The following is a 16,724-nucleotide window of genomic DNA, read 5'->3' as shown; positions in this document are numbered from 1 at the left end:
ATAGTTTTTATTAAATTTTTCTTAATGTATAAAGGGATTGAAACAAAGAGAAATGTTACTGAAACGAATGTTAAGTTTCTTATGATTGTTACTTTTTTGTTGAAAAAAATGTATTTTACTTTTAATGTTTAATTTTTTCAATCAACACAAGTTATCCATAAGATGCAATATTTTTTTTCTGTAATATCAAAATTGTTTTGAAATTAAATATTAATTTAAATAAGTTTTGTATTTTAATCTTAATTAATTCTAGCTGTCCAAAAGATTAATATTTTGTTCAAACAAAAAATCTTTTGATGATTGAAAAAAAAATTCTGGTTTCACGAAAAAATATCTAATTTCACACAATTTTTTTTTTGTTGAAGTAAAAAAATATTTTAGTACATTGATAACCAGCATCTCAACTAATTAATGTTTTAAAACAGAAAAAAAAAAGTTATTACCATCAAAATTTTTACTACTCTGAACGAAGCACATAATTTTTTTAAGTAAATGCGCTCCTGCTAACAAAAACACCTCCCATTAAAAAACGTGTGTTGTCTATTGAAAGAAAACTTGTGCACAAAGCAAAAAGTTTATAGTGTCGTTGATACTTTTTATGTAATTTTTACGTAATATAAAAAGGGTTTTTAACAAAGAGAAATGTTATTGAAACAAATGTTGTGGTTCTTAACATTGTTAAGTATTTTAAAAGAAATTTTTTTTACGTTTATTGCTTAATTTTTTTCCAATCAACGCAAGTTATTGATAAGATATAATATTTCTTTTCGATAATATCAAAATTTTTTTTCAGTTCAATGTTAACTTTAATGATTTTTGTATTTCAATCTTAATTAATTCGCGTTGTAGAAAAAATTAATCATTGGTTAAAACAAAAAAACTTTTGTTGGTTAAAACAAAAGAAATTTGGTCACACAAAAAAATTCTTATTACGCACAATCTTCTTTTTTCGTTAAAGAAAAAAACATTTTTTTTACTTCGATAACCGGCATCTGAACTAATTAATGTTTTATAAAATTTAAAAAAAACTTAACTTCAAGCCAAACAAATAATTTTTTTGAAATCAATGAGCTCTTTTTACAAAAACTCCTTTCATTAAAAAATATATGTTGTTGACTGAAAGAAGACTGGTATACAAGACAAAAAAACTTTATAGTGTCGATAAATCTTTTCATTAAACTTTTGCGTAACAAAAAAATTGCTTTGATACGAAGAGAAATGTGACTGAAACATACATTGTGGTTGTTAATATTGTTATATTTATAATTGAAAGAAATGTTCTTTACATTGTATGTTTTATTTTTTTGGATCAATGCAAGTTAATTATAAGTTGCTCAATTTTTCTGTTGCAATAGAAATATTTCTTTAATATTAATTCTTCCTTCTAATGATATTAGTTCTTTAATTTTAACAAATCCTTTGTGTTTAGAAGATTAATATTTTTTTTAAACAAGAAAAATTTGGTTGATTGGATAAAAACAACATCTTGTAGACAAATAAAAAACTATTTTTGTAGTTCAAAAAATATTTTCTCTTAATTAAGGCATAATTTTTTTGTTTCAAAACAAAATTTAATTTATAAATTTTTTTTTTGATTAAATAAAACTTTGTTTGGTTAAAAAAAATTTGGCGCTCAGTGCAACTCTTGCATTTATTATACTTATCAATGTGTAAAAATTACTATTACTAACCGTATTATTAATATAGCAACGCAGTGAACGATTATTCAGTCAACACCTACATAAAATAGTGGGTGATTTTCACCGCTCTTGTTGCAATAAATTTCATTGAATAAACGAACAATGCTTAGTCTAAGTGAATTTTAGCAATATGTCATCCTCATGTTAATATTAAATAACATGGAAAATCTGTTAAATCTTGATCTAAAAGAGAAAGAAAAGGTGCAAGTGAGTGAATCACCTTCTCCTCCCTTGACGTATGTAGGAAAGCTAGCCAGAAATGGGAAGCGCCAATTCTGAGTGACTAAACTAGAGCAACTCTAGCCAATTAGATCTTTGGCTATGGTCTTTTCCCCCAAAATTTTCGGTGGCAAGCTTTCCTGCGTCATTTTCCAGCCAGCGCGTGGTTGAGGTCTGCTACTCCTTAAGGCCTTTAAAAAGAGCCTCGAGGCAGTGAGGAATCATAACAGTTTAATTTTACCCTCGAACGGTTGACTGGATAGTTAGAGTCCGCTTCTGCTATCCCATGGTCCTCCTCGAGTGCGGTCTTAATCTTTGATCTCGGACACTTCGCGCTGGTTTACTCCGCTGTACGTTCCATACGGAAACTGAAAGTAAGTCAAGTTTAATTACTAAAGTGACAAATCTATTTTTCCTCTCAGTTTTAACGTGGACGTGTTTTTTAGAGTTGGAAATATGGTGTCGGAAAATACCACACTACGAGATTGAATAAAGGAATTATTTCTCACGTAAAGTCTAGGGCAATTACATTCACTCCGGATGGTACTGGTGGCCGCTAGACCGGTCGCGAACTTAATCCATTTTACCTCCTTGCGTAACCTCTAGAGTGTAACTATCTTTGCTTGTTACGGTACTGTTAACCTTTAGATCGCGAACGGGATACTATTCGACACATTGCACCGGGTATTCTCGATAAATCCGAGTCACGCAGCGAACGAGTGCATCGCACTACTGCTCGATAACCGCGTCAATTTAATCATTTAATCAAAACGGCCGTCCTCACCCCCTTTCGAATACTCAGACAAGAAATATACCTACCTTTTGGCCCCGCGTCTCACCTACGCGCCCAGTGCAAGTCCCGTGTTAGTAAGCGAAAGCTTAGACTCGAATAATACGTTTCGCCGACGTAACAATAGTAAAGGTATTGTAGCCCTTAAAATTCTTACCTAAATTCGACACATAAAGTTGTAGCCAAACACAGCACAACTTTTTAAAAGCGCATTTGTTCCTTCAGAGTTGATCTGTAGCATCTAATAATGCTTTTTCATTTAACCGCAGGCAAATACGTTAAAAACATTGATAGTCAAAAAAAGTACTCTGCCTACAGGACTGAGTGGTACGGTGAGCCTCCATCGCGTGGCTATACCATTTTTCTGCAGCAGGACCCTAGAATTTTTGAGCGAACGAGTTAACAAAGATTTCAAAAATTTTTATTGCTTATATTTTTATTATTGTTAGTCATAAAAAGTACAATATCTGCTTAAATTACGTTGCATTTTCAAAATTGTTATACCTTGAAAGTGTGAAATTAGAAATACAAACTGCAATAAACCAGATCACGAGTGAGTGCAATCTTATTATTACAAGCTACCACAAATCTATGAAAAAACATGAATTGTTTTCCTTGGTATTACGATAACTTTGACCCTAAGATTTTTTAATAGTCCTAGAAAACTTGAAGATTAAAAAAAATTGCTTTATACATATCATAAGAGGTTATAAAGGCGCATTTTTTGTATTTAAAATCATTTATGATTTAAAAACTTTTACTACAACTTTTTTTTATTTATGATTTTTGCTAGATTTAAAAGAAAAAAACGATTAAAATTGTACAGTTAAAACGTAGAAAATAATTTGGAGATAAAGCTTTGTAGGACTACGTAGAAACGACAAACTATGAATTAGAATCACCGGTAACTCTGTTCTCCTTATGGTTCTTCCATTATAATGTTAAACGTTTAGTTTGATGTTATGAAATTTTTTTTATTTAATTACTACTTATTTAAGAATGAGGTATGTTATTCAATAGGTTGTTTCATCCTTGAGAATTGCATTTCATGTGAAAAAAACTAGAAACGCTGATAATCTCAGTTGAAATATTGTATCTCAACCTGTATGATTACTTGAATGTTGCAATGTTTAAAATCTCATTGCTAGGAATATTTTATTTGGAAATTTAGTAACGTTAGGGTAGAGGTAATGCATATTTAAAGTAGTTGACATTTTGTAGCTGTAAATAATAAGCTAAAATACTTGACCACATTATATAAGGCCATGAAATATTAAATATGTCAAATATACAGTACCTGTACCCTAACGTATTTTTCAAAAAAAAAAAAAAAAAATTTCAAGAAATAGCATAGTTGATCTTAACAAGAAATTTTTTCTATAGTTGAAGCAGTGCATGTACCAGTAGTATATTTTTTTCAAAAAGAATAAGATGGAAGCGATTTTTAATACCGCTCACTTATGTTTTTTAAATAAAAATTATTCGGCCAACTACTATAGGGAGCGGACAACTGTACCAATTACTTCTATATTTTTGGAAAGAAAACTTTCTCAGAACCTATGTGAAAAAACTTAAAAAAGTGTGTGAAAGAGTTTTTTATAATTTTCAGTGCGAAAAACTTATTTCCTCCAAAAAACAAAAATTATTATAAAGTAGCCTTTCGAAAGACAAGAAATACGTTTTTCAAAGTCTAAGTCGGTTCTCAACTATTCTCACCGATTAAAATAGTCATCGTTACAAATCCAATTACAGGGCTTTTATTTTTTCTAGAAACGTTTGTATAAAAAATTACTATAAATTGAATACTACTGGACAGATTTCATGTTTTTTGCCACCCTCATACGGAAGCTTTGCAATTGATACCATACTGTATACTGATCCCTTTAATTATAGTTGATAAACTATATAATATTTTTTCGCACTTTATTACATCAGAACTTTACTACCTGGTAATTATTAATAAAGTGTTTCCATACTTTACCCCAATACAATATACTTACATATACACAATATATTTGCGAATTAGGAAAAAAAATATGGTAAATAACCTTTTGTTTATAAAAACATATTAAAAACTATAATTTCTGACTATTCGTCATTAACTGTTGTTTCCTCCCAGTTTTTTTTCCATATTAGACGTAATATTACTCTCTGGTGATGCATAAGTGCTCAAAATCATATCAAACACTTCGTTGCCGTTTTGTGCATCAGTATTGCCATCGTCAACCATCTCAATATTTTTGATACTTGAACAAACTCCTCCGAGGCAAGTGGTGTACAAATCAGTACACAGCATACTGTGGTTACTGCATGTACACGTTACTCTTGTACACCCCGTACACTGTCGTTTACACTGTCAGCTAATGCATTGAATGACATCGGGAGAGAACAATAGCGTGATCGCATATTCATTCTATTGATAAAAAAAACTAGCTATCGTATTTTTTCAAAGCTTTTTAAGGCAGCGCATTCACTTTCAAGCGCTTGCCAGCCCAAGTTTGGCTGGCGTGGCAAAGAGGCTACCTCCACCATGCGTTCCTTTTCCTTCACTAGCTCATTTTGAAAATACCTTTTTTTTACATTTTTTAAAATTGTGGCAAAACTTTAAAAAATGTTGTAATTTAATTTTTATAAGAGCTAAATATTATAAATACCTACGATTAAAGTCCCAAAAAAAGTTTCTAGGACCATTAGAAGCCTTGTAATTGAATGTCCTAAAATGATCATTTTCGATAGTTTTTATTTTTTTGTAGGAAAAGTGTATTCCTGCTATTTTATTTATATTTATTTCGTGACAGATGGTTCCGGAAACAACTTCCTTTAAGAGCACTCTACTTCCAGCTGATAAAAAAATTAATTACAAGTATTTTAAAATAATTCTAAGAGTGTAGAATACATATATATAGAGGGATGTATTTTTATTGCAGTTTGAACAAAAATAAAATAAAAATCACACTATTACTACGTATTAAATCGATCAAAATCACTGCAAGAAAATTATGTGATTTTTACATGATACTCATGAAAATCCTGTAATTTCCATGTAATTTTCACATAACCTCTCAATTACAGACATGCAGTTGACTCTACTAAGTCTCTGATAATAATTAACTGCTGGAACACTTGAGATGGGGTGCTCAGAATACGAATCTTATTCCTTAATCTGTTTAGGCAACCTATTGTATTGTCTTACTTAGAATTTGCTTCCCAACATTACAATAACCCAAATTTTTTTAACAAATGCAGGTAGTAGGGTTTGCTAAGTATTTTTATTGATATTTGACGTTTGGATACGATACATTTGGATTCGAACAAGGTTTTTATACAACAAATTTTAATTGAGAGTGCTTGATTAAAGTAGCTTGTAATTAAATTTTCTGAATAAATTATTTCCGAAGTGGCATTTACTGGGCTTTTAGTGTTAGTCTCACGGTAATGCTAACGATCAAGTTTCTGCTGTTTTGTCACGGGTAAGAGCACTAAGTGGTAGCCATCCTTCGAATAATAGATCCCTTTCGCATATTTCACGCATTGTATCACACATCAGGTATTACAGAGCAACTGTGTTTAAAGTCTCCTAAGTTTCGCAACCCAAATACACTTTAAGTTTTTTTATAGTTAAACAGAACAATAACTTTTTTGTTTAACAGATAATTTTGTAATATTATAAAAGAGTTAAAACTAATCATTTTTATGTTTTCATGCCATCCTTCAGATATCAACGAAGTAGCTCACAGCTGTCAAAACTACTCACCCTCATCAAGTTACTATTATTCAATTTGTAATCAAGGCCGTTAACAATGTATCGGGTCAAAAATTTCGAAATGTTTCACGATTAATTAGACAGTAACTATTACTTTAAGTATAAGTTCATTGCAAAATTGTTTGTTTTTTGGTAAATACTTATAAAAAATTTACACATGACATTTAAAGCTTTAAATAAAGCAATACTCAACAACGTTATGAAAGCAAATGATACAAGCATACTTGTAATAGACACTGAAATTGGTAGGTAGAGTAAACGGAAATATTCATGTCTAAATCTAATATTTATGGATGTATATGATTATCTTAAAAGGACAAAACCAGACCTAAGGGTTCTTTTACGGACACATATCCGCTACAGCAATCTGTTTCATAGTTAGCAGAGTAACTAAAATTTTAGTCTTGACTAATAATAATAATAATAATAATAATAATAATAATAATAATAATAATAATAATAATAAAAATGTACGATTGCTACATTCATAAATACTCCCACTCTAATGGATGCTATTTAATAATAAGATATAAGAGATCATTCGTAAAGAAGGTCTACTACTTTTTGACATTTTCAAACCACTCCCTTCCCTACCCCTATGGTCATACAAATTCTCAGTTTAACGACCTCCCCCCTGATGAATGACAATGTCTCACATTGCTGATCCCCCTTCCAATAAAAAAATGTATTCAAGCAAGTAAAATTATTCAACAAAAGTTCACGTAAAAATAATTTATTTATTGATTAATTTGTTTTTTATATATTTAAATTAGTACATTATTTATACAAATAATTTTTAGTCTAAGAGTTGGTTGACCAGTCTCCAATATTTTCTATTACTGGAAATTATGATTAGTCTTACAAATAATGTCGTTGTTAATATTAGGTATATTTCTACAGATTACTTCCTCTTCTACGGCTTAACCGATATTTATATTCCCAGATTTCTTATTTTTAAGTACGTGTAGAAATTATTTCTCTCTAATACTAACAATATTTTTTAAAGTAATTTTTTATTTTCCTTATCTTTTTTGTGTATTTTTGTGATCCTTTAGAGATTTCATACAATCATGATATCGGCATATAGCACAGATCCTATTTTCTAGGTGTGATTGAACTGACGGCTAAAATAAGTAACAAGAGATCTGCATAAATCCCTTGTCATTCAGCTTAACATTAAAGGTAAAACAGAGAAATGGATAACAAAATTTTTTTACATTTTAATTGAATAATGGGAAATGCAGAGCTGTAGATGCTTGTTTAACAGATACAGCAGGAGGCATAAAACTAAATTTGAAGGATAGTTTTAAACTACTACATTATGCACTGCAGCATGTTTCGTTGTCATATTCCACTATTTGCAAGAAATACTGAGATTCTTCGACGTGGTTAGTGTACCATACTACAGAGTATTTTTACAAAAGAACAATTTTTTGGTTGGATATATTTTGGGTGAACAATAGATACGTCAATTATAACTTTGTTTTGAATTCTTTGCCTGTGAACGTAAAATTTTTCAGTTTTTAATTAAGATTTTTAGCTTTGTTGCTGCTACTATCATAGGGCACTATCACACCCGTCTACTCATTACCACGTGGTGGCATTTTGTATCTCTTTTATTCACTCTGTTGTATGCCCTGTGACTGGGGGTATTTGTTGCTATAAAGAGCACATTCAAACTTAAATTTTTTAAATGTTGAATTGCGCCAGTTATAACTCCAGTATATTGTGGAATTTTAATTCGATCCCCAATTGTTGTAATTTTCATTATTGGTTTGGTAGGATTCTTCTATGTTTTTACGATTGATGCGAAACTATCTAATTGTTATACTAACGTTTAACAATGAAAAAAACTTATGACGTGCAGCTGTCATCCAGTCGTAATCAGGAAGTGGTGTCCTCAAATATTAATGCACAAGCATTGGATCAACATTTTTTGCTACGATAATCCCTATGATTGCATGACTTTTTTATGGGCCGACAACTGGTGCAAGTGTTTCCAAAACAGAAATTTTTACGTGGCACAACTGTTTTTTCATGTCTCTTTCATTTTTATGCATTATAATATTTAGTGATAAGTTTCAGATTCACGTCACTTCTAGATATTTCGTATCCATGATCTTCAAGAGCTTTTGACAGCTTATTAAATTTAATGTCTTAAATCCTCGGATTATTAAAATAATTATAGTCCATTTTTTTTCTCAAACTAAAAATAAGTGGAATTAATAAAATGTTACAGAAAACTTGAAGTTTTATTTTTACAATCTCATACATCTTACACTACAGTTTAATATTACTTACATTCATTTTTGTCGTAAATCCGCAACTCCACCTCATGCAGATATATCAATAATTGCTATCAAAAGTTTCTTTTGATCTCCTTTTTGTTGTGGTCTCCTAATAATATACTCTGTATTTTTTTTTGTTTTTTGTTATATCAGGACATTTTTAATTTAGTGTTGGTGGCTTTTTTTTAAATCAAATAATGAGTCAACTTATTATTTTTTAAGTATTAGATAAAGTAGTTTAGTACACAATTATTTTTTTCTTATCAAATCAATAATATTTGTTGCTTATTTTATGCTTGATGCCGTAAGATTAAGTTAAATGATAAACAATATACTATGTTAAATTGATATTAGAAACTATAACACAACATTGTGTAACTCTCAACTTTTACTGTTACAGATTATAAGAGTCTGCAGGCACCTAAGAACAAGAGTTGGTCCCACCAATAGTGTCGTAACGTATGGTTCACATGTTGCTATTCACATGGCTCTTGGATTCCTTTTCATTGGTGGGGGAAGCTATACGTTATCCAATAAACCATCTTCAGTTGCTGCTTTGATTATCTCATTATTTCCGAAATATCCTACTCACAGTAACGACAATAGGCAAGTAGAATAAAAGTAACATGTGCTCACTAGATAAGGGGTTATTGGGTCTTTCAAAAGATGCATGTTTGTGCCGTACTTACCTTTTTCAACTTTTTCTCTACTAATTATAATCAACATTCTTTAGTCCACATTTTTTTATTGTACATCCATTTTACATTTACAAATATCCAATGATAATGTTTTATTTTTGTAATCAATGTTAAGAACGTTCTTCTCTAAGCTCTATTATATATCGTGACAATCTGCTAAATTATCTTGTCTTGATTGCCAACAAAGCTTACTAACTACCTAAAAATGGTAATGCTCAAAATAAAATTATAAAAACTTCCTAGAATTCTTACAGTTCTTTATAATTTAGTTTTAATAAATGGAATTTTTGGTCTATCAGTTAATAAGAGCGATAAATGTCCCCTTGATCGTTGATGAGACTTTTCGTAAAAGCTGTTTGAATAACCTCAAACTGTACACTCGCGGCAAAAAATAAAATTTACAAACATGCAAATGAGCATACATTAAATAAACAAGAGAATTATTATCTAAAAATTTGTGTGTACTGTTCCTAATGATGTTATAAGCACTATCTATTTATTATGAAAATTTTTTAAACCTGCAATAGTTTAGGAGTAAAACCTATAATAAATAGAAAAATCTTACATTTTCAAAATCTTACCAATTACGTTCAATTTTTGTATGGTACAATACTAATAACCGCCCCAGTCTCGGCTTCACCCCAGACTCACTGAATAGACCATAGTGTGTTGACACGTAACATAAAACGTTTTCAGTTAAAAATTTTACATCTATTTTTGACACTTTTTAAAATAAAAAACTTTTTAATTCAAAAAATTTTTGTTCGGAAGTACCGTACTTCCTTACGCCATAAAATAATTGTTGGCCTTAAAGAGCCGTTGGCTTACACTCTCTCACGTTATAGTGAATAAAAAGAGCTATTTGTTAAAATTTTAGAGATTTAAAACTGACAAAGAACGTACAGTTAAACAATTGTTTTTTTTTTTTTTTTCAACCTTACAGCTTTATTACCAGAGCAAAAAAGTCTTGGAGCTTAATCTCACTTTTTTATCACTATCGTCACAATGAATACAAATACACATTGTTTCGCCTATTCAAAAATCTGGAAGATTGAAGAGATTACTGTTAGGGTGATGCTTGCCTCTTAGAGACTATCCCGTTTGCTCAAATTTATTTTTTCTTTATAGCTTTACTTTTACGTCCGCCCAGCGCAGACCTTAAAGAGGATCCATAATTCCTAAATAAATGCTTAGAATCGAGAGGGTGATGCAGGGTCATCGGTAGCCAGGGTACCCAGCTTAGTGACAAACAACTTCGCTCATGACGTCCGCCAGTAATGACTGACTAAGTTTTATATAATCTTTCAGTAGACGAGTCGTTGCCAGAAGTAGTAGTAAAATGTATTTACTGGCAAGCTAATTTAACGTTAGATGGCCTTGAAAAGAACTCATAATATTGATGGTTGATTGGGGAACATAAATACGTATGATGGCCCTGAAAAGGCCCAGCGCTGATACATCCAGATATTTCTCATTATTATTGTTGATTATGGAAAGCTGGCTGCGGGTAGCTTGACTCTAACTCTCGGAGTCTCTGTGTATGAAGACCGTGCTCGAGGGGGTACGCCACTGCCCGAAGAATATCTCGTCTTCGGGTACTTTCCTGGATAACCAACCTTTCACCATTAGTTGAGGAAGTGGGCCTAGAGAACACCTCCTCTATGGGTATGTGCCGTTAGGACGAACCACTGAGGAGGACGCTGATGAAACTTCCAGCCGATGTGGCTACCTGAACTTCTCAGGGTTGTTTTCCCTAACTTGCTATTGAAGAAAAATCTGCCCTGGTAACACGAGATCAGTTGAAAGAATGACCACAAAACCCTCAATGGTTAGAACAGATTTTGGTCTGGCTAGACGTCTCCTGGTATTACGCCGGAGACGTTGCTGTTTAGAACGCCTTTTATTCATAGCATTCATTAATCTTGGTGGTTTGGGACGAAATTCGACATAAGTCGCTTGTCTACGACTTACAACTCTATTTTTATTGATTTATTGAAAATTGATCGGATTAAATACTTTTCGTTTCTAAAAGTTGATTTAGTGTGGCTGTGCTAATGACATTAGCCGTAGATGCCTGTGCGCAGTATAAGAATTTGGCGCATATATATATATATATATATATATATATATATATATATATATATATATATATACGTAACGTATAGTATTTGTATAAGTAGCATGCCCCATGAAAAAAGGTTAAAATAATTGTTGATAAATAGAGCTTACATGACATATTATGACTTATAAGGTATCATACCAAGGTATATTGCTTATCCAAAACGAAGCATATATATTTGTAACGTCAACGATAGTAACCTCTATTGTGTAAGAAAATAAGTTGCATAGTACAGTTTTTAAAGTAAGGCGAAAAATTAATACATAGTACATCATGTCTGTATGGTGCAAAACAAGAACTTGAGTGTCTCAAGGGCGTGATTGTTATATGTTTGTGCCTGAGTCGTGTGTATTGTTTTTTTACTGAGAGTGATCAGTGAAATTTCTCATTTATGACACATCCACCGTGAATATACTTATTGCCCTATAGAAAAAACATATTTGAGCCCTTGTGGCCAAAATTTAGGTGGCACTAATTATGCCCATGGGCATGCAATAGCACTTTTTGACCTCAGTAAGAGAGAAAATCAAGTGACTCGAGAAAAAACGTACGAGAATCGTACTCTTTGAGCGGTAAAATTTGTACTTCGCATCCATAGGCGTGGGCGCATAGTGATTACAAGAGGGAAAAATGCGACCCAGTGATACTAAGTGGTAGTTGCAATTAGCACCTCTGGTAAGAGAAGTAATTTTTGCTACTTTGGGCGTTTTTCTATACTTTAAATATTTACTGTTTGGAAAATAAAAGTTAGCATCAGGTGTGCATCTAATCAGGGCAAAGTGATTTGAGTTGCTGATGTACCCTGGGTCTGGTGCTCGTTCTGGCAACATGTTCCACCATCTACATAATTACACCTTTTCTTAAAATCCTTAAAAAATATCTAATTTTAGTATTAGTTCCACGTCACATCTTTTTTGCTCTGTAAAATACATTTAATCAGAACAAGAATTAACATTCTTGGTAAGAAAAATTCAGAAAAGCAATATACTAGTATTTTTTTTTTATCTTACCTGTAACAGATCGCAGGTTGCACCTTATTTAAATAAAAAATTTAGAATGTTACTGCTTTAAAGATCATAGGTACTTAATATTATGAGTCTTGTTAACGATCAAAATGTAAATGTATTAAAATCTGTCATTTTTCTATTGTCTTATTTATCCCTGTGCACAAGGAAGTTGAAATACTATAGACCTAAAATGCCGTAAGCATATTTTTGCCTCACCAATAAATTGTATACAACAACTTATTTTATTAAAATTTTGATGGTGGTCAACAATCAGACTTTGAGAAAATTATTCTAGATAAAAAATTCAATAAATATTTAAAAAAATCTTTTTAGTTTTGTTAAAAGTACTGGTTTTCTGAATTGAAAGTTTTCAGTCTTCATGAGAGTTTAAGGTTTCTGATTTAAAGATCAACTTTAAGATCTTGTACCATAAGTACAAAATTAAGATTCATTACATGTAGCACTGTTCTTAGTACTTCAGATTTCATTTTACAGCATTTATAGTTTCAGAAAAAATAACTACACAAGCTTCTTTTTATTTTATCGTGAGGGTTGAATGTTTGAATTGTAAGTACCCTTATCACGTGTTATAATTATCACACAAAATTTTGTTACGTGCTCCTCGTTAATTACTTTAGTCTAAACTAAGGGTTATGTCTAATAAAATTAAGGAAGTTTTCCAACCTCTTTTTTTTAGCTCTTATGTAGAAAGCCTAGACACGGGCGTAGACCAATAATTTTTGGGCAACGAAAAAATGCATGAACTGTTTAGAATTTAAAAATCATGATTAATATAGAAATAATTAAAAATCTAAAGACGGCTCATTGTTTCATCAAAACTCTCAAATTTTTTTAACGCATAAATATATTCTGCAATAAAATGAAATCGATTTTAGGTAAAGAAAACTACGGCCAAATCAAGTTTTTCCAAGGCACTTAGGGGGCAGCCATCAACAACAAAAATACAACTTTATCGTACTCAAGTTCTCTGCGAAAGCACTGATCTTATGATTTTATGAAATAAGGATGGCGTAAAACTGGACACACATGGTATTAGCTTGTCGACGTAAAATAGCTGCTGCAAAAAAGTCTCGTTCATGCATTAGTCTGTAATCACCTTCTTCAGCCACATAGAGCTTACTTGAAAAAAGACTCCTTAGGCTACATTTTCAGGATATGCAAACAGTTCCTTGGCCCTATTCTAGTCAGAAAATTATTTTCTCTTTGAATAAAGGTTCTAAGTAGGTCATGTACGACTATGATCTATTTAATACAGCTTAATGAATCACGAATTTTGCATCGTTATAACGTCAATTCTGCGTAAATAAATACCTGAATATTTTGTGGTATGAATATAAACATAAGGATACCAAAAGTGTTAACACGGAGTTTTAGAAATCCTCTAATAGTACAAAAGGTCCAATATTCTGATACATATTCTTCTTCCAAAAATTAATAAAGTAATACGTACTTTATTTGTTATTTAAGATTCACTATTTTACGTTTAAAAATCTTGTGTAAAACTTAATATGAGCTTCCTTAAACTTTTATGTATTAGAACGTTCATTGAAAACAGACTACCCAAGACGTGAACCGTACTTCTTATCGAAAAATCACCATGTTTAACTCGTTCAAAAGCAGCTAAAAAGACCCTAAAATAGTATAGTCCTATAAGTATAATTAATAAAATTTAATCCTCTCTTCCTTTCCAATGGTGTAACCAAATCATAATTTTTATATACCTACCCTAGATGTTGTAGCTGGGTATGCGATACTTACGCATTTTTGCTTTCTAGTGAAAAACATCAAGACATTTTTTTCAACAACTCACACTTTTCTCAAGAAGATTGTCTTTTTTATACAGGAAACTTTTGTTTTTCGGGTTAACATTATATTTCAACATTCAAATTGATTTTATGAACCAAGAATCAGCGTATATTTGGATATTATATCCTAATAGACCAGATCACATAGGTTGATAATGACTCTGTGTAACTTGCAGAAAAAAAAATTAAGCTGGCCACTACTAAAAAAGCATATTTAAGTATCGCATGTTAAGTATGATGATGTGTCACAGCTGTGTGTTACCCTTGTCTCGTATACGAACTATCAATTTAAGGATATAACATGGAAAACATACGCTCACAAAGAAAAAAAAATTTTGGAACTGAGCATGAAAAATATGTTTTCTTACGTATTTTTTGATGTTGAATCAGAATCCTAAGTCAGACTGTAGGGGTCCTGCATCGAAATTTTGAGTAAATCGCTGTTCAAAGTCAGGAAATTCACAAAATCAGTGTAAAACACCTTATTCATCATGTTCAAGTTCCTACTAGGCCAGCATTATCAATATCTTATATTTCAGTGCAGTTATACCTTAATACATGTTTTAATTGATTTTTGGCTCGTTTACGTACCTTCTTATCCTTGAAAGATCTGCGTAGTAAATTTCATTTACGTTTTGTACTTTTCTTCTCTCTCATCTCCTGTTTTAATGTTTACCAAAAGTTAGCCATCATATTATTATCCTACGGTCCTTGATAATGTTTCTTCATCTCTTTAATATCCTGATAGAATCGCTTATCTTGCTCTTTCCTAAAATCTCTAAGATTTTTTGGGAAGGAGTCCAGGTGAGAGTTGAGAAAATGTTGTTTTAGATTTATGAGACATTGTGATTCTCGGTAACTCTCTATCATGTTCTTATTAATTTTAACGTATTGTTCATTCTTAGTATTTCGAAAAAAATTTTCCACGACATCTTTGAAACCAAGTTACTTTGTCAGAAGCGGTCAAAGTAGTCACAAAAGCTTATCCCTCAATAAAGTACGGATCTGTGGTCCATTATACACACCTTGATAGTCTTTATCATCCGACAATTTAGAAAAAACTCGCTTGATATGTCTGAAGCATTACCCTTCCTTGTCCAAAGCCTTAACCAACGGTTTCATCAATTCTTATTTGATATGTGAAGGATGTAAAAGAATTGTACTCGGCTCAATTAATGGCTGCTTTATAACGTTCTTTAAACTAGGCTGTAAAGACGTTCTAGGTGTCCAGTCCTTCTTATCGTAATAGTTTTGTCGATCTCGGCTATTCCATTTACACAGAAATCATGGATGTTTCGTAAATCCTGACTGTCGATCCAGAATCATTGATGAAATTTCCTAGTCCCTGCAAATCAACTATGTGTGCTTTTCGTAGTTAAATTTTCTAAATACAAATTTTATATTTGTATATTCTTCTTTTAATAGAGTAACGTGAGCAACTAGGATTGGAGCAAATTTATTCATATTGTGCAACAAGACACCCTTAAGATTCCTTGTAAAGGAGTCTATAAACAACTACCACTCATCAATTTTATATGCGGCTGGTTTTAGTTTATCAATTAACCTTACTACATCGTGATAATAAGCTAAATTAGAGTCTTGAGTAAAGAAACTCCTATACTTTCATGGTTCTTTTTTTCTTTCTTCCCTCCCTCTGTGTATGTATCTTCAATAAATAAAATAATAAAAAGGCCATGTGTGGAGTAACTGTTTTTATTTCAGTGAAAGATTGTAGACGTTTCACCCCTTAAGGAAGCTAAAAAAATATCAGCAAAAGTTCCAAAAAAATGATAAAAGTAGCCAAATCAGGTTTTTCGCTTCTATCGGAAAAGCTGTAATTCGGCCAAAAAAACGTGCCATATTAAAAGATGCACAACTTCAAGACGAACAAAATGACCTATGGTAAACCCAAATCGGCCAAACCCAAAAGATGCTAGTCTAACACTGGTGAAGTTTTCGTATCTCTAACTTTTTCGTAAGTACCCAAAAAATGTATCGGAAAATAGTGTTTTTTCGCAAAGTACCAGCGGCGACGCTGAATTGGCATGGCGTGGGCACTGCGAAAAAGTGGGCGTGGCCTAAATCGGCAGCGTGCTCAATCCAGTCAAATGTTTTTCCTGATAGATTTTTACGGTACTTACAAAAAAGTTAGAAAAACGAACGTTTAACCAGTGTTAGATTGACATCTTATTAAGAGAAAATATTCTGAAAAATGGTTCTATGTGGACTAACAATTTTTTTAGAGCCATTTTTCGGAAGGACCATTTTTTAGTTTATTTGACGGCTTGTAAAAAGTTTACATCCGATCGTCTTG

At 31.6% G+C, this 16,724-nt stretch overlaps 1 protein-coding gene across 1 annotated transcript in view; it reads left to right on the top strand.

The window, feature by feature from the left end:
* shtd (anaphase promoting complex subunit 1) overlaps positions 1-16,724 on the top strand; it is a 901,519-nt gene that overhangs the window by 849,476 nt on the left and 35,319 nt on the right. Inside the window, exon 17 of the mRNA XM_089595858.1 lies at positions 9,161-9,366. Within this exon, the coding sequence (XP_089451984.1) occupies positions 9,161-9,366 (206 nt within the window). The remainder of the gene's footprint in view (positions 1-9,160; positions 9,367-16,724) is intronic.

Source organism: Copidosoma floridanum, unplaced genomic scaffold, assembly GCF_036245765.1.
Source record: "Copidosoma floridanum isolate Cflo_tuat_1 unplaced genomic scaffold, Cflo_Japanese_pri ptg000004l, whole genome shotgun sequence".
Classification (NCBI taxonomy): Eukaryota; Metazoa; Arthropoda; class Insecta; order Hymenoptera; family Encyrtidae; genus Copidosoma; species Copidosoma floridanum.
The sequence above is the reverse complement of the archived record's forward strand: the minus strand, read 5'-3'. Positions and strand labels throughout refer to the sequence as shown.